The 26569-nt window shown below is 50.8% G+C and overlaps 9 protein-coding genes across 9 annotated transcripts; 4 read left to right on the top strand and 5 right to left on the bottom strand.

The window, feature by feature from the left end:
- Positions 1-533: 533 nt before the first annotated feature.
- Positions 534-4020, top strand: MRS44_008217 (uncharacterized protein; the record flags this gene model as incomplete). Its single annotated transcript, XM_046275886.2, has 7 exons — positions 534-2339; positions 2401-2415; positions 2498-2698; positions 2750-3176; positions 3232-3461; positions 3516-3794; positions 3844-4020. The coding sequence occupies 7 exons, from the start codon at positions 534-536 to the stop codon at positions 4018-4020; spliced, it is 3135 nt and encodes a 1044-aa protein (XP_046133762.2).
- A 228-nt stretch (positions 4021-4248) lies between these two features.
- MRS44_008216 (uncharacterized protein) lies at positions 4249-7930 on the bottom strand (the record flags this gene model as incomplete). The annotated part of the gene is made up of 3 exons (XM_065620824.1): positions 4249-5144; positions 5227-5742; positions 6283-7930. The coding sequence occupies 3 exons, from the start codon at positions 7928-7930 to the stop codon at positions 4249-4251; spliced, it is 3060 nt and encodes a 1019-aa protein (XP_065476896.1).
- Positions 7931-8709: 779 nt separating this feature from the next.
- Positions 8710-9624, top strand: MRS44_008215 (uncharacterized protein; the record flags this gene model as incomplete). Its single annotated transcript, XM_046275887.2, has 1 exon — positions 8710-9624. The coding sequence occupies one exon, from the start codon at positions 8710-8712 to the stop codon at positions 9622-9624; it is 915 nt and encodes a 304-aa protein (XP_046133766.1).
- Positions 9625-9974: 350 nt separating this feature from the next.
- MRS44_008214 (uncharacterized protein) lies at positions 9975-10199 on the bottom strand (the record flags this gene model as incomplete). Its single annotated transcript, XM_065620823.1, has 1 exon — positions 9975-10199. The coding sequence occupies one exon, from the start codon at positions 10197-10199 to the stop codon at positions 9975-9977; it is 225 nt and encodes a 74-aa protein (XP_065476895.1).
- Positions 10200-11672: 1473 nt separating this feature from the next.
- MRS44_008213 (uncharacterized protein) lies at positions 11673-12107 on the top strand (the record flags this gene model as incomplete). Its single annotated transcript, XM_046275889.2, has 3 exons — positions 11673-11796; positions 11856-11940; positions 11990-12107. 3 exons carry the CDS (start codon positions 11673-11675, stop codon positions 12105-12107), a joined length of 327 nt encoding a protein of 108 aa, XP_046133768.1.
- A 704-nt stretch (positions 12108-12811) lies between these two features.
- On the top strand, positions 12812-13594 carry MRS44_008212 (uncharacterized protein; the record flags this gene model as incomplete). Its single annotated transcript, XM_046275890.2, has 3 exons — positions 12812-13016; positions 13080-13183; positions 13238-13594. 3 exons carry the CDS (start codon positions 12812-12814, stop codon positions 13592-13594), a joined length of 666 nt encoding a protein of 221 aa, XP_046133769.2.
- A 194-nt stretch (positions 13595-13788) lies between these two features.
- MRS44_008211 (uncharacterized protein) lies at positions 13789-20391 on the bottom strand (the record flags this gene model as incomplete). Its single annotated transcript, XM_046279438.2, has 8 exons — positions 13789-15807; positions 15859-16146; positions 16198-16418; positions 16483-16949; positions 17007-17651; positions 17703-19366; positions 19423-20203; positions 20255-20391. The coding sequence occupies 8 exons, from the start codon at positions 20389-20391 to the stop codon at positions 13789-13791; spliced, it is 6222 nt and encodes a 2073-aa protein (XP_046133770.2).
- A 2903-nt stretch (positions 20392-23294) lies between these two features.
- Positions 23295-24179, bottom strand: MRS44_008210 (uncharacterized protein; the record flags this gene model as incomplete). The annotated part of the gene is made up of 1 exon (XM_046275891.2): positions 23295-24179. One exon carries the CDS (start codon positions 24177-24179, stop codon positions 23295-23297), a length of 885 nt encoding a protein of 294 aa, XP_046133772.2.
- Positions 24180-24550: 371 nt separating this feature from the next.
- On the bottom strand, positions 24551-26566 carry MRS44_008209 (uncharacterized protein; the record flags this gene model as incomplete). The annotated part of the gene is made up of 2 exons (XM_046279439.2): positions 24551-26166; positions 26227-26566. 2 exons carry the CDS (start codon positions 26564-26566, stop codon positions 24551-24553), a joined length of 1956 nt encoding a protein of 651 aa, XP_046133773.2.
- Positions 26567-26569: the final 3 nt, after the last annotated feature.

Here is a 26569-nt window from a genome sequence, read left to right as displayed (position 1 = left end):
ATTGAAGTCATCTTGTTTATAAGACCGACCTTTTGATCTCGTTTGAATTGATCTGAGTCCGCTCCGTCCAGTGCGCCCTGGCATCCGGCCCCTATTTCCACTGCTGAGTCCCTCAGCTGTAGGATTAAGCCCGGTAATCAGGCAGCAGGCTCGGGCGATACGCTTTTTGGAACAGTGAAATGCATTCCAGACATGGATGCGAAAGGGAACTAAGCGAATCCAGAACGGAGACCAGCGCAGATTCGCCAGCAAAGCCGTGCAGTGAGACGATGCGGCAGCCTGGTCTGGGATGCTTGCTGGATCCAGTCTTACGCCAAGATACAGGCTTATGCCCCCCTCTTCCCTGTCATACGCTGGTAAACCAAAGTTCTTTTTCTATGCCTATATAGCTCCGTTCATCGGCTTCTGAAAAGCTGTTCTCTATCATACTCATCTTCGACCTAAGAATGACCGAGGAAAACAGACCGAGCCTCCACCCAGGCCATGATGGCCAGCCCCTCGGTAGCGAGACGGCCAAAGTCAACTCAGACACAATGAACCCCGTCCCCACAACTCCTCAGCATCCGCCTCGCTCTTCAACCTCATCGTCGTCATCACCATCGGCGGTGAGCGACCAGAAGACTGAATTGCACAAGTTCCTCCAGATCATAAAAAATGATGAGGGGAATGCAGACCGTCTCAAAGCGGTTCTCGATGGACTGGAAAAAGATCAGATCCGCCAGCGCTCCCCCCATGATGGCAATAAGAACGCTTTGCACATGGCAGTTGACCGCGGAATGGTGTGGGCGGTCAGACAACTGCTGGACTATACACCAGACGACACCTCACTCTTATCCGGGACCGATGAAGACGGGCGACAGCCTCTTCACTTCGCGTGTTTGAGGGGACACAGAGATATTGCGGACCTGCTTTTGCAGCGTGGAGCGGACATTGACGCCAGAGGGAATGCTAGAGCCACTCCTCTTGATGATGCATGCTTCAAAGGCCACAAGGATGTTGTCGAGCTCCTTCTATCCCGTGGGGCCAACACTCAAGTGTTGGATAAAGATCTGTGGTCTCCAATCCGAACAGCAGTCGGATACCAGCACCTAGACATTGTTGAAATTCTCCTGAACGAGAACCCGGCCAAAATCAACGAGGGAGACAAGCACGGGGAGACACCATTGCATGTGGCGAGTGGGAAAGGATTTGTCGATATCATGAACCTTCTTCTGGAAAGACGAGCCGACATCGACAAGCCCGACAATGACCGAGAAACACCATTGCACAGCGCGTGTCGGAATGGGTGGGAGAGATCTGCTCGTCTTCTTTTGAAGGAAAAAGCCAAGACCGACAGGACCGATAACCAGGGGGAGACGCCATTGCATGCAGCGAGCCGAAAGGGCCACGAGAGAGTTGTTGCAGTTCTTCTGGAAGAGCATGCAGAAATAGACGTGACCGACAACAACGGCAAAACACCATTAGGCGCGGCGAGCGAACAAGGACATGCCGAATGCGTCAACATACTCTGCGAAGCCGGGGCGGATTGCAACATCCAAGCCGAGCGGGAAGGGGGATATAAGACGGCACTTCACTACGCATTTGAGCCTTCAGAGAAGGAAGATGAAAGCCCTGATGACAGGAAGAAAAACCAGTCCCGCATCGTGGCAAAGCTCTTGGCACATGGCGCTGATCCTGCAATTCAGAACGACGAAGCCGACACAGCGTTGCATCTGGCGGCGAAAACTGGCAACTGGAGCGCCTACAAAGACATCCTAAAGGTGATGAAAGAAGGCCAGAATAGGCTCAGAACCGAGTGGGGACATACAGCTTTGGGCCTGGCACTCAAATCACACCCTGATGACATCCTGGGGTTGATGACGGACGAGGAGAGCGCAAGCATGTTCGGCTCGGAAGATGAAGTAGAGGCACTCCTCTGGGCGGCCCAAAACGAAGAAAACCATGATTTCTTGGAGAGTCTATTTGAAGAGAGGAAGCATCTCAGGGATAAGATGCCTCCCACCGACACGAGCCGTTGGAGCGCAATTCAATGGGCAACCTATCTGGAACTGCCTGAGGTGCTCGCATTGCTGCGGAATGCTACTCCAACCATCACGTCTGGAGAGGAGAAACCCGAAATACCAACAGCTGGTGCCGAACAAGAGGAATTCTTGAACCACTGGGGTCCAAAGGCGGCGGTTACTGCATGCAGGGTACAGGATGACGAGTTGACCCTCTCGACCGAATTCCGCAGCGTCCAAGATGTCATTTATGGCACTGGACCAGTACCAACCACAACTACGAAGGTAGAGTACCTCAGCGATGACCATTTCACATGGGTTCATCTTCCGGCAACGAATGTGAGTGTCTACCTGTCTTTCCGAGTCCCAAATCGAGCGCTGAACTGACTGGTCTCATTAGATTACCTGGATGAATGTGAGCTTGCCACGGGTGAAAGAGAGCCACTAGTGTCTTTGGCTCTCTGCTGAGAAGTCCATCTCGCTGATTGATCTTACAGGACCTCTTGAAAAGGATCTTGATCGAGGGGCCGTCGTGCTTCGATGGCTCACAGTCGAAGAGAGCGAATGCATTCTTCGAGTCTAGCTGGTCTCAGATTCCAGATACAACATCTGAGTCGCGAATCATGAAGCCTCTATGCACCACTGAGCTGATGCCCCAGGACATTGACACCCCTGACCGCTTTCTTCATGCTATTTATGTGAGCATCTCTCAGATACAGCCAGCCCTTGATTTCTCATTTTCCGTCTAGATACCATACCTCGTCTTGTCCACACAACACCGAGGCCAGTACCACACTGGGAATGATGATTGCGAGCGCAAACGGCCGCGGAACGAATGGGAGAAGGAGCAGAAAGGAGGCAGACAAGAGGAGGAGAAGGACGGAAGGGCTCAGAAGGAGATCGAACAACAGGCAGCTTACGATTCATACCACGGCCTCCTAAAGTGCTACGAAGGCAACGTCATTCATGGTTCAGCAACTCTGGAGGAGTCCTTCTACGGGTTTCCCAGGAGTCAACAGAAGTTCGCCCAGCAACAAGAAGCTCTGCACGAGAATCGACCACAAAGGAATGAACAGCAAGTTGTGACAAAGACCATACACCCTGAAGGTGTAGCCGAAAGGTCTGGCTGGACCCTTGTTAGGGTGAACCAGCTGTGGGTGTGGGTAATCGGTCACAGTAAGTCGACAACCCCTATGATAAGCAGTAGATTTTGCTAACAATTCATACTTAGAATGGTTGATCACGGCGACCACGCATCCGATCGACCAAGCTGAAGATCCATTCCTGGCAGATGTACTTGAACACATCGAAAAGCGAGCAAGATGGGCGCGATCCCCGCTTGAGATGGCAAAGGCGGTCTTCGCGTACTGCGTCGACGCCTACGACCGACCGCCAAAGTCGACAGTTTACGAAACAGACCATTCCATCCATCAGATCTTTTCTGACTCAATCAATGAGATTGTACGCTCCTCTGCACAAGCATCATTACTGTGATAACCTTCTAACTTCTCTCAGGCTAGGGAAGACGCCAGGCTGTTTGAAGATTTCTGCGAGCATATGGAAGCGAAACAGCCAAAAGGAAAAGAGATCGGCACGACGGCTGCCGTGAGACTTTTGGTCAAAGTCAGAAACATCCGCGACGAGCTTCAAATGCTCCGAGAGATCGGTAAACATCAAATGAGGGTTTGGAAAAAGCTGAAGAATAGATCTTTGGTGGACCACCGGCGATGGGAGAGCCACGTCATGAGCGACATTGAGGACATGATCGCATCTGCTGATCGCATCAAGTCAAATGTAAGGTGCATTTTTGGTACGCTTGACCTTGCTGACTTTTGTGCAATAGGTTGAAATGACGATCTCTCTTACCCAGCGGCAGATTGCCAACAATCACACGAAAGAGAGCGTGAAGCAGGGCGAGATCGCCAACGAGCAAGCGAGACAGAGCTTCCAGCAAGGCCGGACGGTCAAGATTTTCACTGCCATCACAGCATTCTGCGTAGGTTTTTCTGCCCTCATTTGAACCGAATTTGCAAGTAACAAGAGTCGTCTAGTTAACCTCATCTTCTCTGTCGTCCCTTTTTGCCATGGACGTTGATTCCTTTCGCAAGATCCCATATTGGGCATTCCTACTAGCTTGTAAGGCATCCCAAATCATGGCACTATATTGACCGACATTATTTGCTTACGCTCTTTTACTTCAAGTTTTTGCCACAGTGGCCCTTCTATACTTCCTATGGCTGGGACAGGCCTATCGAGGCGCTGCTGTGAGAGGAAGCTCAAAGGAGCAAGCTGACAACTCTCCAATCGAGGGGACGAAGCGAGTGGATACCAAGGGGTCTTTCATGAGTGAGAAGGAGAATTGGCAGATGTTGCGAGACGGGCTCATCACGTGGCGAAGACGCCGAAGGGAGAACCGGTCTGAGGTGTAGCCGAAGGCGGCTATCGTATGGTCAATTGTGAGCATCGCCTCTTGCAGCGTCCACGCTCGATCGTTGATGGGCTGTGGGTATGCCCCAATCATGGCCCAGTAAGGCCCCTCCCTGCACAGTAGGACGGAACCCTTGGTGCTCTTATCCACGCGAATGGGGAGAAAGAAGAGTCCCGTATCTTTTACTGACAGGCGCTTGAGAAAACCGTCCCTGCAAGTCAAAGCATTGGCTGCCGAAATCGTGAAGCAGCTGTTGAAGTAAATCTGGAACATCTTTGCCATTTCTCGAGCAACGTCCTCCTTTTCGTCTTGCACAATGCAAAGTGAGTCAATCCATATGTATCTTACTCCAACGGACCGGGCCACTTGGAAGGCGTCTCGGATAGTCTGTGGTAGCTCTTCGTATGGTAACTCTTGAAGATATGCGACATACTTCTCGCGGATAGTCTTGTGGACCTGGTCACCGCCCCAGTAATAGCTCAGGGCGCAATATTGTCCTGTTTGACCAAGGGTCTCGCACAAGCGCGCCGAAACGTCTACCCCCACTGGTGAGACCATGATGAGCCTCGTTGGTAGCTCTCTCGGGGCGTCACCGGGGCATTCTGGATGGTTGCCAACACATTCACCAAGCCACTGTCGTATGGCCCCAAAGGTTTCGTCCGACTCGAACTCTGCGAGTGTTGCCTGAGCATGGATGAGTTTGGATGCCGGGTTGTCTGTGGGAATAGTGAGAGGTAGCTCAAGTAGGAGAGGGCAGTGACGAAAACCTACCGGGTGTTGTGTGTAAACACCACCTACGGCCTATCAACAGGCCATTGGAGTCGTAGACCGCTAGATGTTTGTCGTCGGAGTGAAACTTGATCCTGAATTCGAGTCTCTCTTCCATCGGAGGAAACCAACCGGCTCGCGGCCCTGAAAACATGGCGATATAGTCTGGGCCCTCCTCAGCCTCCTCAGACTGTGACCCGAACTCACTCTCCTGTTCACTTTCTTCTTCAGTCTCATTTGCACTCCTCTTATAGTCGTCCTCCTGGCCAATCGTTTCGTTTTGCCGATCCGGAGAACTGTCCTGCTTATACGCTCCATCGTTCTGAACGATATCTGTACAGAACTCACAACTCTCCATAGCCCCCCGCTCGATCTCCTTACGTGTCCGCGTAAAGCGGTAACCCTCATCATTGGCCCATATCTGGCTCTGGATATTGTCATTGACGTTTGGGTCGCCAGCACTGGGGAAGATTCCCTTGCACAGGGCGCAAAGCTTGAAAGGGGGAAACTCTCCGATGATGGCCATGCTTCCTGGCGTAAAAGACCCTGTGACAAACTAAAGGAGCTCTAAAGCGTAGACTGCAGGGTCAGGACTGTGGTTGAGCGAGAACTGAGTGATGATGGCCCCGCTACGATCTCCCAAGCGGGGTGTCTGCGCCTCGACTGAACGAGGGATCTGACAAGAGGGTAGCAGTCGCGAATTTCATTGGTCAATGAGGCCGAGATCGTATCTGGAACTGCAAAAGGCCAGGCGGGGCAAAGCATCAATGTCTCAGCAAATATTCAGTTAAAAGTTGAAGATTTCGCAACCTGATGGTGGCTGATATGGTCGAGGTAGCTCGGTCTAGAGTTCTCATTTGGGAGGGACTACACCATTAGTCAACACCTGTTATCAATACCGAAGTAATAGTGGCAGTTGATGTGATCCTTAAACGTTCTTTCAGGGTTTAATTCGTTTATTTGGTCTAACAGTACTTGGGCAAAACTCAGACGCGCGAGAAATCCCTTAAGGCTCAAGTAGACCGTCAATCCTTGCCCGTATCTGGGCTGCCCTCTCCCTATTCCTCTGCGCCTCCACAATCGTACTCCCAAGCATCGCCGTGGGCGGAGGAGCCGCTCTCTTGCGAAAGAAGCAATCTGGGCGATGTCCTGCATGACCGGACCTTGCGGTTCTCCAGTCAGCCAGACACTCCCAGCAGAACTCGTACCGGCAGGCTCTACATGTCATGTGAAAACAGCCTGTGCCCTTTTCGATCGGGATGTTGCAGTTGGGGCAGGGCTTGGTCTTTTCGGCCAACCAGTTTTCTGTTTCTTTGTCGCCGTCTTTTCTTCGCAGGTCGTATTCGTCGCAGGTGAGGTCTTGATGCCATGGACAGTGGTGTTTAAAACACATGACAAAACCACAAACGCTACAGAGGATTCGGTTTCCATATGGGGAATCCGGGTCCAAGTCGTCGTAGATCTGGCCATTGGTGCATCTCCCGCGAAGACATCTCCGAAAATTGACCTCCATTGCCAGACTAGTGTTGAGGCAAAATTGATCGTACAGGGCAAAGGTGTCTGGGTCGGATAGAAGCCAGACCTGCTTGTGGGTGTACACATGATCACAGCCTAGATTAGGACACTTGAGATAGTTGCATGCTGCAGATCCCCGTGACTCGACCTGAGACTTGATATTGTAGCAGAGACAGAGTACGCAAACGTCCATGTCGTGGTGCTCGCTGCATTGTTGGAGTGCGGGCGGAAAGGGAAAGGAATCCTGGACGTTCGTATAAGTCTCGACGCAGATCGTACACTGCTTACTAGTCTCTTTCGTGATTTTATCGCTGGTCGTCGTCGTCGTCGTCGTCGTCGTCGTCGTCTGCGACTGACTTCCTTCCCTTTGTCTCTCCTGTCTCTGACGTTGCTTCAATAGTTGTAGGAGTCCGGCGCGCGCAAAGCTTTCTCGTCTCCCTGGCTCCACTCCGACAAATTGATGTTGTGCTTCTAGTCGTATGAGTTCATTCTCCAGCACTAGTTGAGCGTTCTGAACGCGGAGTTCTGTTTCGCGTCTCCGTTGGAACTGTTCTTGACGGCGTTCCTGTTCTCTCTGGCGCTGGCGTTGTCTTTCTTCTTCTATGGTCCTCGTAAACCTCTCATATCTCTCCCTCGTCCTGGCTTGTTTCGTGGTTTGGGCGGGTTGCTCTTCTTCTGGTTGACGGGCCCTAGATTGCCTCCCGACTGTAAAAGAAGACACTGCTCCCTGATTTGTCTGATTGGGGCTTTCACTTGATTCTCTTGCGCGCCCCGTTAGAGAATAACCTCTCAATCGCCTTGATATGGTAAGGATCTGGTCGTGTTGCTCGCCCCCCTCCGGCTGTTGATGATCCCTCGGTTGTTCCGTCCACGTTCGTAGTGGCTCATTTTCCGGTACAAACTGAGCATTGGTTACCCTCGCTTGTGTCAAGAAATTCAGAGGTGGCCCATAAGTTTGACCCTCGTCTAGTCTTTGCGTGTGCTCCGGCCGTAGTGCCCAGTGCCTCCGGTCAAGCTCAGGGCGGCCACGGCAGTTTGTGCAAAGAGGGTTCTGGGAGGGATTGCCGAAGTAAGAACCATCAAGTAGGCCCAGACGAGCAACGATATGTGCTGACTGCTGCTGGGCGGCACCACAGTTAGAGCAGCTGAATACCCCGCAGGCGCAAATGACCTGGTGAGTTGGCGCGCAGGCGCACGCGGGGACCTCAGTGCCGCTCATGTTGGTACGTCTGCCTTGTCCAACATTCAAAGATGGGTAAAGATGGAGAGATGAAGGGATGGAAGAGGAAAGCTTTTTGTATGCTGGAAGGAATCGTGTCACCATTCTTCTGAGCGGTGACGTTCTGTAGATGGGCCGAAAGGGACGCATGAGGCTATAGTGGCTGAAGTCAAGAAGTAAAGATGAGACCCTTGTAGAGGTCGAAACAATTCTTAAAAGGGTTTACTGAGTGGTTTTTCAAGTTTTCTTGCAAGCCATGATTTTCTCTCTCTCGCTTTTTCATTTATTTTTCAAGGACCGCTTCCACCCTATCTCTACATCGTCATTCTGGTTTCTGACCTCATTTGCTGAGGTTTCAACATCTTCCTGTCATCGTACTTCAAAACAAAAGGTAATCAGAAGACATAAATCTTTGACAAAGTTAAGTAGAACTCAAAAGCAGACAATCCCGAGGCATCAAAGACTTCTCAGTCTCTTGAAGATGGAGCCCGTGACGTAGCCTCCACTGCGACGCGTGGTGAACCAAATGGATGCCACTGCAGAAAAAGCAACAAACCGAAAAACACAAAAGAAAACATTTCCCTGTCATATCTACTTAGCAAAATATGTTCACAGCCGTTATCTGTGCCAACAAATGCGGAAAGCGTGACGGCAGTACCTCCGCAGCGTCTGAGACACCAGTCACGTGACGGGACACACTACACGCGCCAGTGACGTTCAACTTCATCACAGTCAGGATTAATCCTCATCCATACTAAGCCCGACCAGAATTCTACAGCATGGACAGCCCTATTGAGCTTCCAGATGGGCGTCTAGCCTGTGGACGTCACGGCTTGCCCGTTTGCGGCTCCTGCTGCGTCGATTACACCTTCATGGATGATGAGCTCCCAGACTCGGCCGGAGAACTTCACATGCCTTCTTACCAAGGAGTCTCTGTGGCATACGACCAGGATCGCCCGGGTCCGGGATACTTTCGCCGGATTGACCCGGTAATCGATTGTCAACCCCTTCCAATGCGAGAACAGGGCTGCATAATAGGCAGAGGACGCGTCTACCCGTCCAAATTTGTCCCACCATCAGCAGGAGCTCTGCCTGACGAACTATTCCCAGCCGGCCTGGGCGGACGAGCAAGCCCTCATGTTTATCGCTTCATCCGCCGCAATAATCCAGACGAATTCCTAATCTTCGCTGATGGCGCCTGTCTCGAAAATGGTGGATCCAACCCCAGAGCAGGCTGGGCCATTTACTTCAAACCAGTAACCGACCGCGATTCAGGCATAGTTTCCGGACGTCTTGAGAAAGTCGGCCCCTGGGGCGACTACCACGAGCAGACGAACAACCGTGCCGAGCTACGAGCCGTCCTAGCCGCCCTCCGTTTCCGTTACTGGCCGGGCGAAGGCTTCACCAAGCTGGTCATTGCCACCGAATCAGAGTACGTCGCCAAAGGCGCCACCGAATGGGTGTCGGGATGGTTATGGAACGGATGGAGGACCAGCAACCGAGGGGCTGTGAAGAACAGGGACCTTTGGGAGGCACTACTTGGGGAATTCGAGCGGCTTGAGGAGCTTGGTTTGAAGGTTGAGTTTTGGAAGATACCAAGATCACTGAATGCCATGGCGGATCGCGCGGCAAAGCGAGCTGCCGAGGATGAGGACCTGGATGATTACTGTGACGTCATGGGTGCACTCGATTAGCTGGTCCTGATTCTCCTTGGGGCGCAAAGGATGAAAGCCTCTGATCGGTGGGACGGGCTGGTGTATGGCTAGGAATGGCGGGCAAGTGGTGAAAATGTTGCAGCATTACGGCAAGGATCGGGGAGTATTGATTTTACATCGAGTGTATACTCAAAACTGATAAGATGATCAAGGATGATAGTAACTACAATTGTGGTCCCAGGCCAGCATCACAGCCACACTGTAATCTCTTGCCAACTATACCTATACACCCCATTTTCCTGACCTCTCCAGTGAGACTTCACAGCCCTATCATAACCACCGCAGGCGTAGAGCCATCCGACAAGACCCAGAGGCAAGCAGCCCGGCCACTACTTGGTCTTGCAGCAGCATCGCTGTGACAAAAGTCCGCAGTCGGTTTTGGCCATGTGGGAGAACTTGTAGGGCTTGCAGTAGTCCTCACACTTGCCGGCCCAGGTCCGGGAGCAACTGCTTCTGTTCCAGCATGTCGCACGGGCTTCGACGTCCCTGGACTCGATGTCTGGTGAGGGGGCGGCGATGACGGCGGCCGCGAGGAAGAGGAGATTCAACTTCATTTTGTAAAAAGTGTGAAGATGTCTGGATGAAGAACTGATTTGATTTTGTCTGCTTGTAGAGGTGATTGTCTCTGCTGTTCGTCAACTCGTGGACTCATAACCCAATTTATACCCGTTTGGTAGGCAATCCTAACATCTTTGTTGTATGACTTTGGCAAGATATTCTCAACATGCATCGTTCTTGCATGTAGCATTCTCGAGTTGCTGTATCTAGCTATTGCTGTCACATCACTGAGCCAGCTCAGCCCTTCGGAACATCGGGGCGTCCTCCCAAGGCATACCGGAAGGACAAGGTCCGAGATGCAAAAGTTTCCTGCATTGGTTCCCCGCTTCATCGTATCACTCATGCTAACAGGGCGAGACCGTGCATTTAACCGCTTCGTGCTAAGCCTTGCAGCGTCTGTCCTGGCGAACACGGCACGTGCATATCATGAAGTTGATCGTGTCATGGCACATGATTGATGCGAGCGGCCGACATCCGGAGGGGCTGAGAATCTCCGACGTTGCAGCATGCAACTCGATACGCCGAATACGGTGATCACCTTCAGGGATGATGGTAAGGCTATACGAGCAAGCGGCATGGTGCCTGAGTTCTCATCACGAGACCAATCTCAACTTCCTGCCCTATTGGCCAGGAGGTATGCAAGACGCCCAATATCTGTTACGTTGTATGCATTTGAATAGCATCAATAGTATGATTCTCGGACCGCGTGCCCTGAGACACCTTCCCTGAGCGGTTTCAATCCCGCCTCCCCATCAACATGATCATTCAGCTTCCGTGCCTCCATCAGTCCAGGTAACGTGCAGGAAACGGTATCATCGCTCCCACCAATTATGTACTACTGGAAATCGGTCGACTTCCTTCTCATAGAGACGGATGAAGGATCAGGCACAGCAGTGAATAATACGGTTTAGTCATGCAGCATCCATGTCCGACGCTTGGCTGAGCCTTGAAAGTCCCGAGTCAGGTTTGACCAACGATCGGCCGCTGTCGGATTCCTCCTACGGCGTGTAATTGCCGAAGAGATTGATATGCCGGCAGATCGTTTCCCGTATAAGATTAAAGATAGGATTAAAACGGCCGCGTGGTGAAGTGGGTATTCGTATTTGATGTTTCAGCTCCTGCTCGTTGCCGTTACCAAGACCTTACGGATACCGCTTTTTCAGTCAATCAAGACCTTAGTCATATACGGATTCGAGCTAAGAAGCTATGGTAACAGAGTAGCATTAATCTAACTTACTTACTGCTCTGAATGTTACTGGCCAGCCTTGTAGGGATACATGAAGCTACCCCACAGAAACGCTGAGTAAACTGCTTACCGATCTTTGACTTAGCCAGCTGAAAGACGACTTCACGAGAGAGTCGAAAATAGTGCATTATCTCGACTATATAAGTAGATGCCTTTTAAATGTCAAAATGCTGTATCCAACCACTCATTGCCTCTCGCTTCTAACGACTACAAGTTCATCATCATGAAGTTCGCCGCTCTGCTCTCCCTTGCCGGTATGGCTCAGGCCATCACCATCGGTGTGTTTGAGAACCAAAAGAACGGCGGTGGCCAGTTCAAGGCTTTTGACACTCCTCATGCCACCTGCAGTAAGTTTTCCCAAGCATCCCACCTGAATTTTGACAGTTTGTTGACTCAATTCTGGCAGGAAACCTTCTGGGAAACGACGCTTTCTGGAATGACCGCATTAGCTACATCCAGATTCCTCCCAACGTGTGGTGCCAGTTCTGGGAGTGAGTTGAACATCATTTCCATGACGAGAAAATCCCTAACATGTCTCAGCGATGCCAACTGCAAGGGAGCTAGCTTGGTGGTGCCCGCCAGCAGCGGCGGCGTTGACGCCAACATCCCCGCCAACCACAATGACAAAATCACCTCCTTTGCTTGCTACAACAAGTAGTCCTGCGGTACTTTCTATTAAAACTTGTTAGATTCTCCAGGCTTGAGGACTTCCAAAAGATGGACTACTGGGAGGTCAAATAGACGCCACGTTTGTTACAACTTGTCTCGCGGCGCAAGCTTGATACCGTGGAACAAATAGAGACTTCATATGATGCATTAGCAACACTCGCATGCCCTCTTCGTCGCTGTTTAAAAATTTAATCCTTTTAAGACAGGTAGACAGATTTATGCTTTGGGCGGTGCTGCGTTGGAAATGGTGCTGTTTGCCACGTTGCCCAACTCCCTCGAGAAAGGAAACACTGATCAACAATGCTTGCGGCACTGCTCATTAATAAAAATACAGATGTCTCTTGATTAATAAAATCCCCAACAGAAACAACTTTATCGAAAGATATTCCTATTTTGGGCCCCTTTTTCGGCTACAAATTAACTCCGTGCGACTTACCAATCGATCGGGAGCAATTCTCGTCCGAATAACGGACGAGACACGAAACGGATCGTAAACTAGCCAATCCGACTAGACGGAAAGGATGTCAGCCGAGGTTGGCTGATTCAATTATTAACAAATTAATAATTCTAGTTCTGTGCGTTCATGAGGTTGGGCTATATAAGTTACCATCATGATGCCAATGTCGGAATCTTGTTCAACAATCACATCATCATCAATCACTCTTCTCTTGGAACTCAACTTGAATCGACACAATGGTCTTGAAGCTCTACGGATACGGCCCTTCTACTTGCACCCGTCGCGTGCGCACGGTGCTCGAGGAGAAGGGCCTGGAGTATGAGCTGCCTGCTCTCGACGTCCTTGCGGGTGCGCACAGGACTGATGAGTACGCTGAGGAGTTTCACCCTTTCAAAAAGATTCCCGTTTTGATCGACACAGAGACTGGCATCAAGGTCTACGGTAAGTAATAGATGAGATGTTACGATTCCCCATCTAGGGAAGGGGAATGCTAACTTGTCATAGAAAGCAGGGCTATCGCCCATTACATCGCCGTCAAGTACCGCGACACTGGCATCGACTTGTCTCCTTCCGAGTCTGATATCAAGGCATATGCCGGTTTCCAGCAGGTAATACTCTTCTTCAAATCGTCTGTTGTGTGGATATTTGCTGACCTGTGTTAGGCTCTTTCCATTGAGCTTTCCTACTTTGACCCCAACACCACCAGAATCACCTGGGAGAAAGTGTTCAAGAGGGTTTTAAACCTTGGACCCGCTGATGAGGACGTGGTCAAGGCCAAGCTTGAGGACCTCGACAAAGCCCTCCAGGGCTACGAGCGCATCCTCTCTAAGCAAAAGTACCTCGCAGGAGATAACATCACCCTCGCCGACTTGTTCCACTTGCCCTACGGAGACATGTCGGAGCCTTTTGGCTTTGGGGAGCTTCTCGCCAAGTACCCAGCTACCGAGAAGTGGTGGAATGGTCTGAAGGAGAGGGAGAGCTGGAAAAAGGTCAATGTGAAGCACGAAGAGGCCAAATAAGTGCCCCCACCGTCTACATTTCTAAGATTTCTCCGAGGTTTCATCAAATCATTTACTCTATGCTCCCGCAAAATGAATGGAGCATACAAAATCAGTAGGCCTCAGACTAGATTATTCTAAACATGTGTCCCATACGCCTTACAGTCCCAACCAAGCCGATATGTCATGACATCCCAACGATATGAACCACTCGCTTATACAATACAAAACTCCCTCTCCTGAGCTCCCTCGACATTCTCGGCACCATACATAAGGCCATGTATATAGCACTCACCCACTAGCGCATACTCCGCCCCTATGCGCTTCCTGAGCACAAACGGCGCCTTGCCGCCAACAAATGTGCATATTTCATCGCCCCTTTGTGAGCCTCCAGGTACTAAACCAGCGTAGCCTTTCTCAGTCCTGCAGAAAACAGCCTTTGAGATTCTGCTCATGAGCGCCTGTGAAGTCTGCCAGTATTGCTTGACCACTCTGTCCTCCTCGGGCGATCTCTTTTTGTCTCCCCACACAAGCTCTTCCAAGTCATCTGGCCAGTCATTTGTCTCCTGGTTCACAAAGTCTCGGTACGCTCGCAGCCTATCTCTTGTAGATTCCAAGTGAGGCTTTCTGGCGTCTCCGATGGGGAGTTTGAGAAGAATGGCTTCTTTGCTCTCCCCAGAAGGGTATGAATGAATGAACTGGATCAAGTTGCGGAAGTTGTCTGCGGTACCAGAGTAGTCGGTACCGTCCTTGCCAATCTCTCTTATTGTGGCGACGGATGTGATTCTGTCAACTGAAAGACCACTGATTTGCAACATCGATATGCCAGAGTCGGATGGCTCTCGTACCTGAGCCGTTGGATGCTCCCGCCTCCCAGCATAGAATGTTCCCTTCGCAGCATCCCATGTTGATATTGTCTGGGGGAAGCTATGTCTTGTCCACTCGGGGATCCATGAACAGAAGCCGTACGATTTGTTCACTCCGGCCTGGCATAGTAGGTCCATCACCTGGCCTCTCTGCACAAAGCAGGCGGCGTACCTCTGAACGACTTGCTGTACAGTGGAGTCATAATCCGGATTGAACTCTCGCTGACTGCAGTCAGAGCCGAGGCCAAGAAGTGCGAATAGCTTATCGACAAGCTTAGTTGCCTGGCAGTGGGCAAACATGTCCAACAAGCGGAGGAAGGCAAACTTGTTACGACCTTCTCTGAGTGACTTCCGTGCCATCCCCAATGCGTATGCGGGGCTGGCGTGCTGAAGGACGAGAAAATCGTCGGTGCGATGACCACCTCCAGAGTTGAAGCCCCGTTCGCAGAGCTGGATAGCCTCGAAGAACTCATCCCAGTCGATCGTTGATCTACCACAGACGAGAGTGACTTTGTTTGGTAGCACCAGTTCCTGCACGATCCACACGCGTTTGAACCAAGGTCTTGCCAAGAAGGCATCCAAGTCGGCCAAGGAGTCAATATTGCCACCCCGAGACTCATTCTTGGTTTTGATGTTGTCCAAGAACGTGCACCAATATGTAGATTCTGACTGTTGCGCAAAGTTGGTGATGCTCTTGAGGTTCTCAATCACGATGTCGCCGTTCTGACTCTGATCCTCTGGACCAAGCCAAGCCACAACCTGCGTGGCTGACTGGAAGATGGTGCTCAGGAGGCGGATCTGTATGGCCTTCTCTGTCACGCTCGCTTGGTTGATGCAGATAGCATCAATCCATAGCATCGTATCAGCGGTTTGGTCTCTGATTGCCCGCAATGCAGAATGAAGAGAAAAGCTGATCTGGAGGGCACCCTCAGGAGTCTCGATAAAGTGTGGCGCCAGGGACGAGCTGATGTCACCCCAGACGTAGGACAGAGCTTGATATTCTTCGTCAGAGTCGGCCAGTACGTGGTGGACAGTACCTTTCAGTGGCTCGTCATAGACTCCAGGAGAGAGCTTGAAGAGTCGCGTTTCCCCCGGGCGGAGCTCTCGATACCTGTAGCAGCCAGGGTCCTCTGACGACACAGCCTGAACATTTGCACCGCCTCGGATATGAAGGGGACGTGCGGTCTCGTTGAAACGAGCCCAATAGCCGCTAGGTGCTTCCAGTGAGAGAGATCCGCCATGATAGTGTCGCCACGGATCATCGAAGAAGGCGACTCGAGGCTCGTCACGGAGATTGCACACAACCGCCAAGATGAACGCTTCAGTCAACGGAATGTTTGTGGGTCGGGTCAAAGACAGTCTTTCGGCCTAGATACTATTGATTAACAGGGTGAAGATTTCTCCACGGAGTGAACCCACCTTCTTCGCCTGATGCGCATTGAGTGTGAAGCCAGAGTATAGGGATTCATCAGAAACGATGGTTTCTATGTGAAAAGTCACAAAATCGGCCAACGACTCGATAGCTTGGAAGCCTTGCTGTGCCAGAAACTGCCTGAACCGGCCCTCCTTGTCTTGCACGGTGAAGGTGGATGTATCTGAAGCATCGTCTTGGAACGGACTGTGGCCCGCCATGTTTCTGAGAGGACTTGTCCAGTGAACACTGGGCTGGTATCCATCACCGACAACTTCTCTTAGGAAACTTGAGACCTAGCAAGGCTGTGAGACAAGAATCAATGGGATGATTCGCTTTTGACTTACATAGAGCTGGCCGATGAAGTTATCTTCCTTCTCGCTATGGCTGCCGGATGCAAACGACTCTGGCACCGACAATGCTGAGACTCCATATTTGATAGACCTGGTCTTAGGTCCAACGGTTATAAGCCTGTAGCGCTTCTGAACTTCATCCCATTCAGCGGTCCTCGCAACATATGAGGCCGGAGAGGGGGCTCGTTCGATGTAACTGCTTGTTAGTGTTTGAACTATCGAAATCATCATCAGTCAATCTCTGTATAAAGAAAGGTCTGCCGGTTTTCTTTTTCTTACCTTGCGAGCTCAGGGTGTCTAGATGATCGTCAAAGCTGCTTGAGATCTTGACATCCGCGGACAAAGGTTCCGGAAGCTTCGCGTTTGTGTTGTCAAATCCCTCCAGATCATTCGGTATGCCTTTTCTCTCAAGATCACTGGAGATCCTCTGGACATCCTGTTGCACCAGAATGTGCGTCAGGAGTTGGACGTGCTCAGGGTTCGTAATGCCACAACAGGCCGCCAGCTCTTCAGTCAGTTCCAAAGGAGGGCTGTAGATGTTGGAGTCTTCAGAGACGAGATAGATGTCGAGTCCATCTTCTTTGGTCGCAATTGATACTCGTCCTGATTCTTCGTGGCCGTGCACAACGTCTCCAATCTGAGTTACAACGGTCCATTGCACCGAGACCTTCTGCGGTTGGTAGACACATATCACACCGAGGCGGCGCAGAATGGTACACCTGTCTGCGTGGCCGAGTGGCACGAGCCTGCAGCATCCAAGCGTCAGTAAATATTTCTAGGTAGAAATCGTAGGAGCTACTTACCTTGCTATGTACTCAGCTTTGGCCGTGAGTGCCTTGGTGTAGTCGACCATGCAAGGCGCTTCTCCCATCGTGCTAGTCTTTGAAGTCGCCACCTTGGAGATGATTCGCCTATTCAGACCAAACGGGCGCAAGAGCTCCTCAAGTTGAGCCAGCGTAGCAGTATCAAATGCCAAAAAGGGAAGTTTCCCAGAAAAGGTCTCACGCAGGTGACCGTGGTCAGGAATGTACCACACATCGTCGTTGGCCATAAGGCTCTCAAAGCCATCGCTCGAGCTTGATTTCCTGATGGGCCAAATCTTCTTTCCACCCAGCTGTACGACAATGGCTGCATCGTGGTATTCTGACACTGTGGCGGCGTCCATGCGTCTGCTGGTCGTGATAAAGAGGTCACGGAGGTAAGTCAACGAGTCAGAAGATGTAACTTGTTGAATTTCGGATACGAGCGTCTTGAGGTTTGCGATAGGAATGTTGAGGTACTTTCGGAAGAGAGTCTCATGTTGATGAGAAGGGTAATGTCTCTTCAAGTCGGGGATCTTTCGGAGACAGGTGAAACCTTCCCAGGTGCATTCATCCAAGCCAACCCAGCGGCTAGGGCAATGCTCTGTTGATGGAATGAAGATGAGGTCGTTCTCTTCAAAGGATTTCCTGCTTATAAGTCAGCACATGTCATGATAAACTCATCTCTTTATACCGTACCTGATAGCTCCGAGTTGACTATCATCTGCGCAAGTAACGATCTGATCATACAGTACGGAGACTGCAGCCCTAGTGGTGTCGGTTCGTCGGAGCTCCAGCAATCGAGTGATGAAGTGCACTGGCTTCAGCTCCACAATGACATCGAAATGTTGCAAAAAGTCCCAGCCATTATCCTCCGGATCTGAGATGTCGAGAAGGGGGTAGCCCTGGGAATGACCCTGCATGCCAGATGAGTATCCCCATAGACCCAGCCCAACGAGTACATTCTTGCGTGGAAGGCATGTCTTTCTCAGTTGAACAAAAGGGCCGCCACGGCATTGAACGCGCCAGGAGGACAACTCATGTCGCAGTTTTTCTTTCGACCGCTTCTTATCCTTCTCGGCCGCATCAGTGGGTGTTTCCTGGATCCAACGGGAGTAGTAAGTCCAATTGTATTTCAGGACACTCAAGACTATCTTTGAAGACTGGTGGTGCATCAGGTACCGAAAGTCCCTCGACAAGAGAAAGCTCTTCTTGTCTTCGGAGATTGTTGATGCTAGTCGGGGGAGATGTGCAACACCAAAGTTCTCGCGGACCCATTTCTTCCAATGCGTCGGATTCTCATTGCTTCGGACTCTCGAGAAAGCGAGTTCATACTTGGCGTGCAAGAAATGGAACTTGGATCTATGATTTCCAGAAAAGACGGCTCCCGCAGAGTACTCCGAGTTTGCGTCGACGTACATACGATGGCCTCGATCACGAGTCCCATCTTCCGCAACGAACCAGATCTTGGTAGAAACTGAGGTCCGGACCCATTGAGCACGATACAGGAAGACAATGTGGGAAACAAGTTCGTCTGTGTCAATGGTTTGCGGGGCAAAGGTCATGTCCTCGTGTGTCTTGGTGATGATGTCGCAGACCATCCGGAGCCCGGAATCTCTCGCACCAAATTCCTGAATCAGTCGAAGACGGAAAGAATCATCCGCGACGTCACGGTGGACTTCCATGGCGGAAATTCCCTTTGGAACCGGGCCGACGCTGGATCTCAGAGGTAATAGAAGTTGACCGGCATTAGGGGTAACCCATCGACCGTCTTGGAGCAGAACAATTGGTAGTTCGGCGATCTGGGCCTTGTACTCTGGTGACCCGCAAAGGCGAAGGAGAATACATGCGAGTCGCGAGTGCCAGTATGAAGGCTGGGACTGAAAGACTGTGGAAAACCTAGAGATGAAATATGAGATTTCACTAAGGAACTCATCGCTAGAAAGGGTCTTGACCCCCAAGCCATCTAGTGCACCTGTGAACTGAGATGACAGCTCGGACGAGACCAACGTGTAGTGACAGAAACTCCGAGGGATCATAGAGCTGCCGTCAGTGTCCGCCAAAAACGCTGGGATGCGAGTCAGCTCTGACGGAGGTTTCAGGTCGCCAGTTATCGACTTCAAGATGGGCTGCTTCGATAACAATTTGAGGATCTCTTGCCCAAGGTTCTCAAAGAAGCCCGGCTGGTTGTGGTCAAAGATGAGGTAAGGGAGCCATGCATCGTAAAGACGACGGGAGTTGAAACGCTTGATCGCTGTGAGCATGGCTTCGGGGAGTTCATCAAGCAGCTTGATATTCCAGTCAGACGAGTTGTCAATATCTTCTCGACTAGCAGTGAGCAAGAAATCGGCCTGAATGATAAACTACAGTGTGCGTCCAGTTAGAATGTCTCATCAAGCTGCGCAGATGAAGTACTAACCTTGAAGCCGTAGTTCCGGATGGGAAGAAACGAATAAACGCTTTGAGTCGCCGTAGGTGGTTGTCTAAATGACATCTCTGGAAATGCAAGGAGAATGTCCGAATGTTTCCGTCCCTTCCGTCTGTTGTCGTGTCCAAGTTTGGTAGTCTGGTGACTCGAAACTAGGAAGGCTGATGCATAGTCTGATATCAACGTGAATCGCTGCAAGCCATCCGGGATTCTGGAATCTGTGCGTCGCTTCAACACCCTGGGAGGACGGGCCTTCTGGCCTTTTTCTGGAATAACGTGGACTTCTATACATTGAATCTTCCGAAGGAACAGCAGCAGCTGCGCATCGAGCTTCAATAGCTCATCAGCCAAAGCCGAGAGATTCAGCTTGGGTAGCAACCGGAGGCGGATCGATGTATATCCTTCTCGCTCTTCATCTGGAAATTTGGTCCAGATAGGGTCCACGGTTCCAAGGCGTTCTCTGGCATCGAACTTGAATGAGTAGTGGCCCGACTGAATCCACACCTTGTCGGCAACCTTGAATACGGACTTGAACCCAATTCCCTTGTGGCCAGTTGCTTGGTCCGACTGGACCTTGGAACTAGAGCCCAGGCTACACAGAGCGTCAACATTGGTACGAGTGAAGCCGACCTCGTTGGCGTCGAAGCGAACAGTGTTTTCTTTTAATGTGATGACCAGAGTTGGCTCAGATGCGTCGTAGTTACCGTCGTCTGCGTTCTGGAGGAACTCCAAGATGAAATGCGAAGGCTTTTGATACAAATCATCTGATAAACTAACGAATGTTGGTCATGATGGTTCATCACTGACATTGGGGCTTACTCACATACCGATGGCATTGTCCATCATACCCGCGATTCCTGATTTCTTATCCTTATCCCTGGCCTTCCGAATCTTGGCGATGTGCTTCTTAGCCTCAGACTCCGATTTGGGCAAGTCTGAGCCGCCATTGTATCGAAGCATCTTGGAATTTGTGGTGATGGAAATGAGGGGAAGTGATGACAAGCATGATAGGAACCCAAAAATCGGGGTTTGGGGTTAAAGAACAGCTGAAGAATAAATCAATTGTCTTCAGGGGAAGCCAGTGCCAGCACAGCCATCATATCCTGCAGTGTTCAATTGGCCAAGACACGGTCTTCAGAACCGAGAAGCTGGCGCCACAGCGCCAAACCAACGGTGGCAGGGTTGTGACTGGGGTGTTGAAAGGGATGCCACATTGAATGCAGGCAGCAGCTCTAAAGATGCCCATTTGCCAATAAATGATCAACGTACTCAGCCGCTATCGTTTCAGGAGAGTTTACGCGGTGCGGCGAGGCGGATTCAAAACACCAGGCTCTCCCGCGTTTCTTCGGCGTTGACAAAGCAATTGTTGCACAATTGGTTTCACTCAAGCAAGAAGAATTGTTCCATCAACTCTTCCACGCATCCACAGCAGAGCCTCGTTTCACAGCGATCTGAGGCATTTAGCGGGGAAGATAGGGGTTGGGCGCCATTCCAACAGGCTGCGGCGCTTTTGACTGGTTCTCTGAAGAAGCAGGCTCTGGGAAAGTGCGCGTTTAGCGTCGTGCGGCTGACCTCAAACCTGGCTGTGCAGCCGAAATGTGGGTTGAGGGTGCAGGGTATTCTCAACCATGACGTGCGTTGATGCTGAGTGAGAGAATGAGTGGTAGCTGGCTAAAAGCTGGACGAAATCTGTTAAAGTTGTTATGCCTTAATATCCTCTAAACCCATATGAATAGGCCTCTCATTTTTGTTACGATGCTGTTTCATCGCCATCATTTTTATCGTCATTTAGGTACTAACGGTTTTCCAGCTCAGTTATCCCATGAAGGGCCGGGCTTCAAATGTGTCAAAAACACAAAATGAGTTCTAACGAAAAGCGGCGCGCCGACTACAAAGGTCACATTGAGGGTTATACATCCAAGCTGTTATCAATGTACTAAACTCGTGAATTCAAAGTAGACAACACGGCGATTCTCTGTGAAGGTTTCAAGTATTGAATAAAGAAGCCTAAGAAATACAGCTGAACGCCTCGCAAATAGTCCAAAACTCATTGGCTGATATGCTACATAAATATGCTCGTTAGGTAAATAGCTTCTCATAAAGCTGTCCAAAAACATCCACTGCCAGAGAAGAATGTCAAGGCAATCACCCTCGCCTGGTGTACAGGATCACCCCAACTGGAATGATCGCGTCCTCGCGATACACAATCGTCTCTGGATACCTGACAGTGCCACCGTTGTGCGTCAGTACAGCCTCGACCTATCATCAACAAGTTAGTATCTTCGCCTCAGGCCCTTACTTTGCCACATACACTGTCGTATCCCCGGTCGGGACGGGTTCGGACGTTGTCAGGACGCCTGAGGTACTGCGGCCTGTTGCTGACGATCCGGCAGATAAACACCGCGTGGAGCTGAGAATGAATGTCTTGATTCTCAGCGAAGAGGTCGGCTTCTAAAAAGACAATCAGAACAATCCCTTCATTTAGTATGGACATCCTTACTGGATGACACGGTGGTGGTATATACCCCGTTCCCAAACATGCATCCCCAGTCTACCAAGGAATGGTTAGCTCTCGGCTCTCAAAGCTGTTTAGTTCTGTACTCACTTGTTGGGGTGATCTTGAAAGAATGGTTCAGAATACCACACATGCTGCACTCCGGGCTATGGCAAGGCCTCAAGAGGCTCCCCCGCTCTCCAACCAGGCAGGCCCTGAGAGTCCCATGATATCGAAGCTTGTACCTACCTCCCGAGCGACTCCTGTATGCGTTGAAACGCCTTCCCCGATAGGACTGGTTCAGGCTGTCCTCGTCGACATGGTAGATGGCCCGGACAATTGCCGATCTCTCACTGTGGCGCCAGTCTGCGTCGAAGTCCTCACGAACTGGTTGGACAGTTAGACTCTTGAATTTTTTCATTTCGTCTGTTCAAGGCAAGACTCACTTTCTCCATAGAAGCGACTGTTTTCGTTCAGGCGGTGGTAATCCTAAAGAAAACCCGGTTAGTGTTGGGAAAGGTCTGTCAGGGAAAAGACTAACTGGAGCCATCTCGGAGAAGCTAGGAGGGAGCTGTTGCTCCAATTACGGTCGATGTCCCGGTATTTCAAGAGCAAGCTTCCGCGCCGGTGCTCAGGTCCAGGTTTGGATGTATCCAGGAACTGAGTGCGGCTTGGTTGCTTGGATGAAAGGTACCGGGGCCATTGGGGGCAGTGTTGGAACATGTATATATAGTAATAGCATAGTCTTGATTCAAAGTCATTTGCAAGGAAGTTACCCATCCCCACGTAATGACATTGAAGCAGTACTGCAGCGTCACGGTGTTGAGACTCTACGCTGAGTGGGAGACCATTGCAAAGGTCGGCTGTTCAGCTCCTTAATTACATAAGGGATGGGTAGGAGTGATGACGAATCTAATGACCACAACTGTCACGAGTTCCGACGATAGGAGCAAACAGCAGAGTTTTCAGCACTATTTTGTCCCTGTGATTCGACAGTCTGGGAATCAGAGTGCTGTGTCACGCTGGAAATGGTATTCACTAGCGAGGAGCCCCTACTATTGTTCAGCGGTAATACTAGGCCAAATTTGAGAAGTTTAACTGCCATTCATAATGGAGCAGCAATTCAGGTACCTCGCCATAGTCATGGATCATGTAGTATGGCGCCCAGTCGTGTACGCTGCGTTGCTCACATTTCAAGATCAAGCCGTAGTTTTTAGTCTCATCAGGAGCCCTCCAGAGGTGCCTAGGGCTGTCATTAAGTATTATCTGAGAAATTTATTATCTTGATTGAGATCCATGACACTCAACTGTACTCTTGAGCATTGGGGCCAGCAGCCTCTTTGGAAGCATCACCAAATTCACAATGCTATCAAACTCTCTTGCCAGCTAGGACCTTCTGAAAGATCTCGTAGTTACCTTCCTGTTTTGGGTCATAGACAGCAAACCAGACCTCGCGCCACCAGTTTCCATGAAACTCCATCTCACGAAGTACCTCCAACCAGCAATGGGTAACGTCCTCGGGAGGGTTTGCGTACACACCACACCCAAACGCCCCAAGAACAAGGGAGCGGTGTCCGTTGCGAGCCGCGATCCGGAGGGCAAGTCTCATCTTGTTCTTGGTGATGTTACGATCCTCATCCTTTTCAAAGATTGGCTGTTGGATACCGCCCCTCAGATTGAAGGTATAGATTTTGGGCCGGTAGAGCGCCGCGATGGTCACCGCACTGACGACGGGAAGGTTTCTAGGAGGGACCTCTCTCATGATGCGATGCCCATGAGCCATGTCATGACGAAAGATGAGCACGTACGGGCTGTAGAGAGCTTCTTGCCCAGAGAGCGGATAGAGATTTCTGTTGAGACTCAGAGCCAGAGAGCTACGGTAGCACAGCGCTTCCTCTTGAGCTATGCGGCCATTCAGAAATCCACCGCAGGGCTTGTGGCGGTTCGCAAAATTGAGGATGGCCACATGCGGGCTAGCCATTCGAGGGTCGGGAGGGCCAACTTTGAGGGACTGCGACAGGCGAATAGCAGCGTTGAGAGTATCCTCGTTGATGACTCTGATGGTAGCCGGCTGAGGATAGGAAGGACAGTAATTGGGATCCAGGCGATGGAGAGTCTCGAGCGAGTACTTGCGCGCAGTGTGGGCGGCGGCTGTGCTTTGGAGCTGGCCCAGGAGATTAGGCAGAAGGCCTAAGGTCTCCTGGGCGACGTTTTTGAGGATATCCTGCAGAGACTGAGACCCGTTGTGCCCCATGCTGTCTTTGTATGCGATGTTTTACAGGCGATTAGAGATAGAGAGGAATTTGATTGCGATGTCTGAGTTTGGTGAACAAGGAAGATCCGTGAACAAAAGAAGGAGGGGAAGCAGCCGTCTTAGCCTTAGGCAACTGCAGGTTGCACACGAACGCGGTTGCACATGTTTGCTTTGCCATCCAAAAACGGCTTAGCTAACAGTTAAGAGAAGAAGGGCATGTATGAATCATTTAATGATCATTGGAGATGGTATTGCACAAAGAAATTGGACTGTGATTCACAGGCATGTGTAAGAGGAGTTGATGCTACACGTGACATCCTTTCAGCCGCGCAACACATAGACAAATACCCCCTCGCGTCACCTTCTCTGAATCATATCAACTTTATGAGATGACCAGAATCTGTGTCATACTCCTCACAAGGTAGCTCAGCCTTTCCCTCCGGCGACTTGAGTGCGTCGTACGTCTCGTCAAACTTCCTCGTGTCGTTGCGAACAGCACCACTGATGAAAGCATGCCCACACCGCGTATACACTCCCGGTCGTCCCATGACGCCTTGAACAATAATACCTCTAATCTCTGAGCTGACCTTCCACCTCTGTTCAAATGACATTGGCGCCTGAACGTCAAACAGAGGTACGAAAAAGAGCCGCTCCGCCCCAACAGCGTCAGGCGAGTCAACATCAGCGGCTCTGCCGTGCTCCTCCATTCCCTTTCCCCGCAGACGACAAGACTTCGCATCGCCTTCGAGTGTGATGGGATTAAGAACGCAGCGCATGCGAAGATACCCAGAGACCTTCTCACCACGATGCTCATCAGTTTCTCGACGAAGACTGACCTCGGTGATGGAACATAGTGAGCTGACATCGTATCCTTCGTAAATGTTGACCTGCTGTAAATGCACCGCTCCATTAAGCGATGCCCAAGACCATGTTGGAGCAAGATCGTTACGAGGTGTTCGATCGGCTTGCAGACTCTGCACTACCCAAGCAAGTTGTATCTCCATCTTGGGCCTCCACAGACCGACACAGTACTCCATCTTGAGCTCATCCCGTAGGTGGTTGGCTACCCCCGAGATGGCGATGAGCTTATCTCCAAGCACTGTCAAGCCACAGGCAGAGTAGGTGTTGACGATAGTTCCCCACTGGCCCAAGCCCTCATCGACGGTCTTTGCGGGTGCCAGTAAGGCTGAGCCCTGCTTGCATCCAAACGTCATCGGTCTCGACTCATATCTGGACCAGGCCGTTGAACCATGAGGAAGTGACTCGCAAGCGGTTAATTCAGCACAGTCCCAGATGACTTGGTCAAATGCAAAATGCGCGATGCGAGGCGACAACATGCGTTCCTGGGCAACCCACGATCGCAGATTGAGAGGAGCCTCGTCAACGGCTTGAGCGAAATATTCCTGGTCCACAAGGTGAAATCGGCCTTTGATGGCCTTGGTGTTGATATCAACTACCTCTGACTGCACAAGGTGGGGATCTCTCTCCTGGAATAAACCCCCGAAGCTGTTGGTCGAGGCAGTTGCTGCGATGTTGAACAAGGCATACTTGTACACCTCAAGCATGGTGCTTGCTTCTTTCTGCCAATCTTGATCCGAGTTTTGTATAATACATAGTGAATCGATCCAGATATACCTGATTCCCAGGCTTCTGACGACTCGGATTGCGTCTTGAAACGTCTCTGGCAGCTCGAGGAAGGGAATGTCGTCTTTCAAAGTATTGATGTTCCCGGTGGTGAGCTTCAAAATCTCAGCACCTCCCCAACAGTGACTGAGAGAGACAAATGGTTCAGAGATGGTCGTTTCGAAAGATTCCACAAGTCTTAAGCCGTCTTGTTCAACTTGGATCAGCCGGGTGGGAACCCAAGCAACACCGGAGCTCGTAGAGGGACAAGACTGATGCTCAGTGCGGCATTTCTCCAGACAGTCTTTCAGAAAGTTCAAGCTGTCTGTTGAACCGGTGCTTGCGCTCATCAGACTGGGCGTTTCTAAAGAGCCTTCGTCAGTTCGCCAACAACAGTATCAATATCGGACAACATTTCCCACACCTTCATCTTGGGCCTTTTCAAAATGCATCCGAGTCCCCCCAAGGAACGATCCCTCGAGATTTGCCAAGCTTCGGAACCAAGGACCGTTTCTTGTCTGGTTAGCCACAATCCCATGGCTGTATTGAATCTGCAGAGCCGAGTCTCCTTGCAGCTGAGGACTCCTGTCTTTGACGATCTCTCGGAGTATGCCTCGGCAGCTATAGCAGCGCTTGGCCTTCGCTTCAAAGTCAGAGAGAGAAATGTCATATTGGAACGTAGCAATCAGGAACTCTAGCCGGCTAGACTCCTTCTTCAGGGACATGGGCTGTTTGAACACGGCCTTGCACTCTTGGCACAACATTTT

Source organism: Fusarium solani, assembly GCF_023522795.1.
Source record: "Fusarium solani strain SB1 chromosome Unknown bctg00000004, whole genome shotgun sequence".
Lineage (NCBI taxonomy): Eukaryota > Fungi > Ascomycota > Sordariomycetes > Hypocreales > Nectriaceae > Fusarium > Fusarium solani.
Note: the sequence above shows the minus strand (reverse complement) of the source record. Positions and strands in the feature narration are given on the sequence as shown.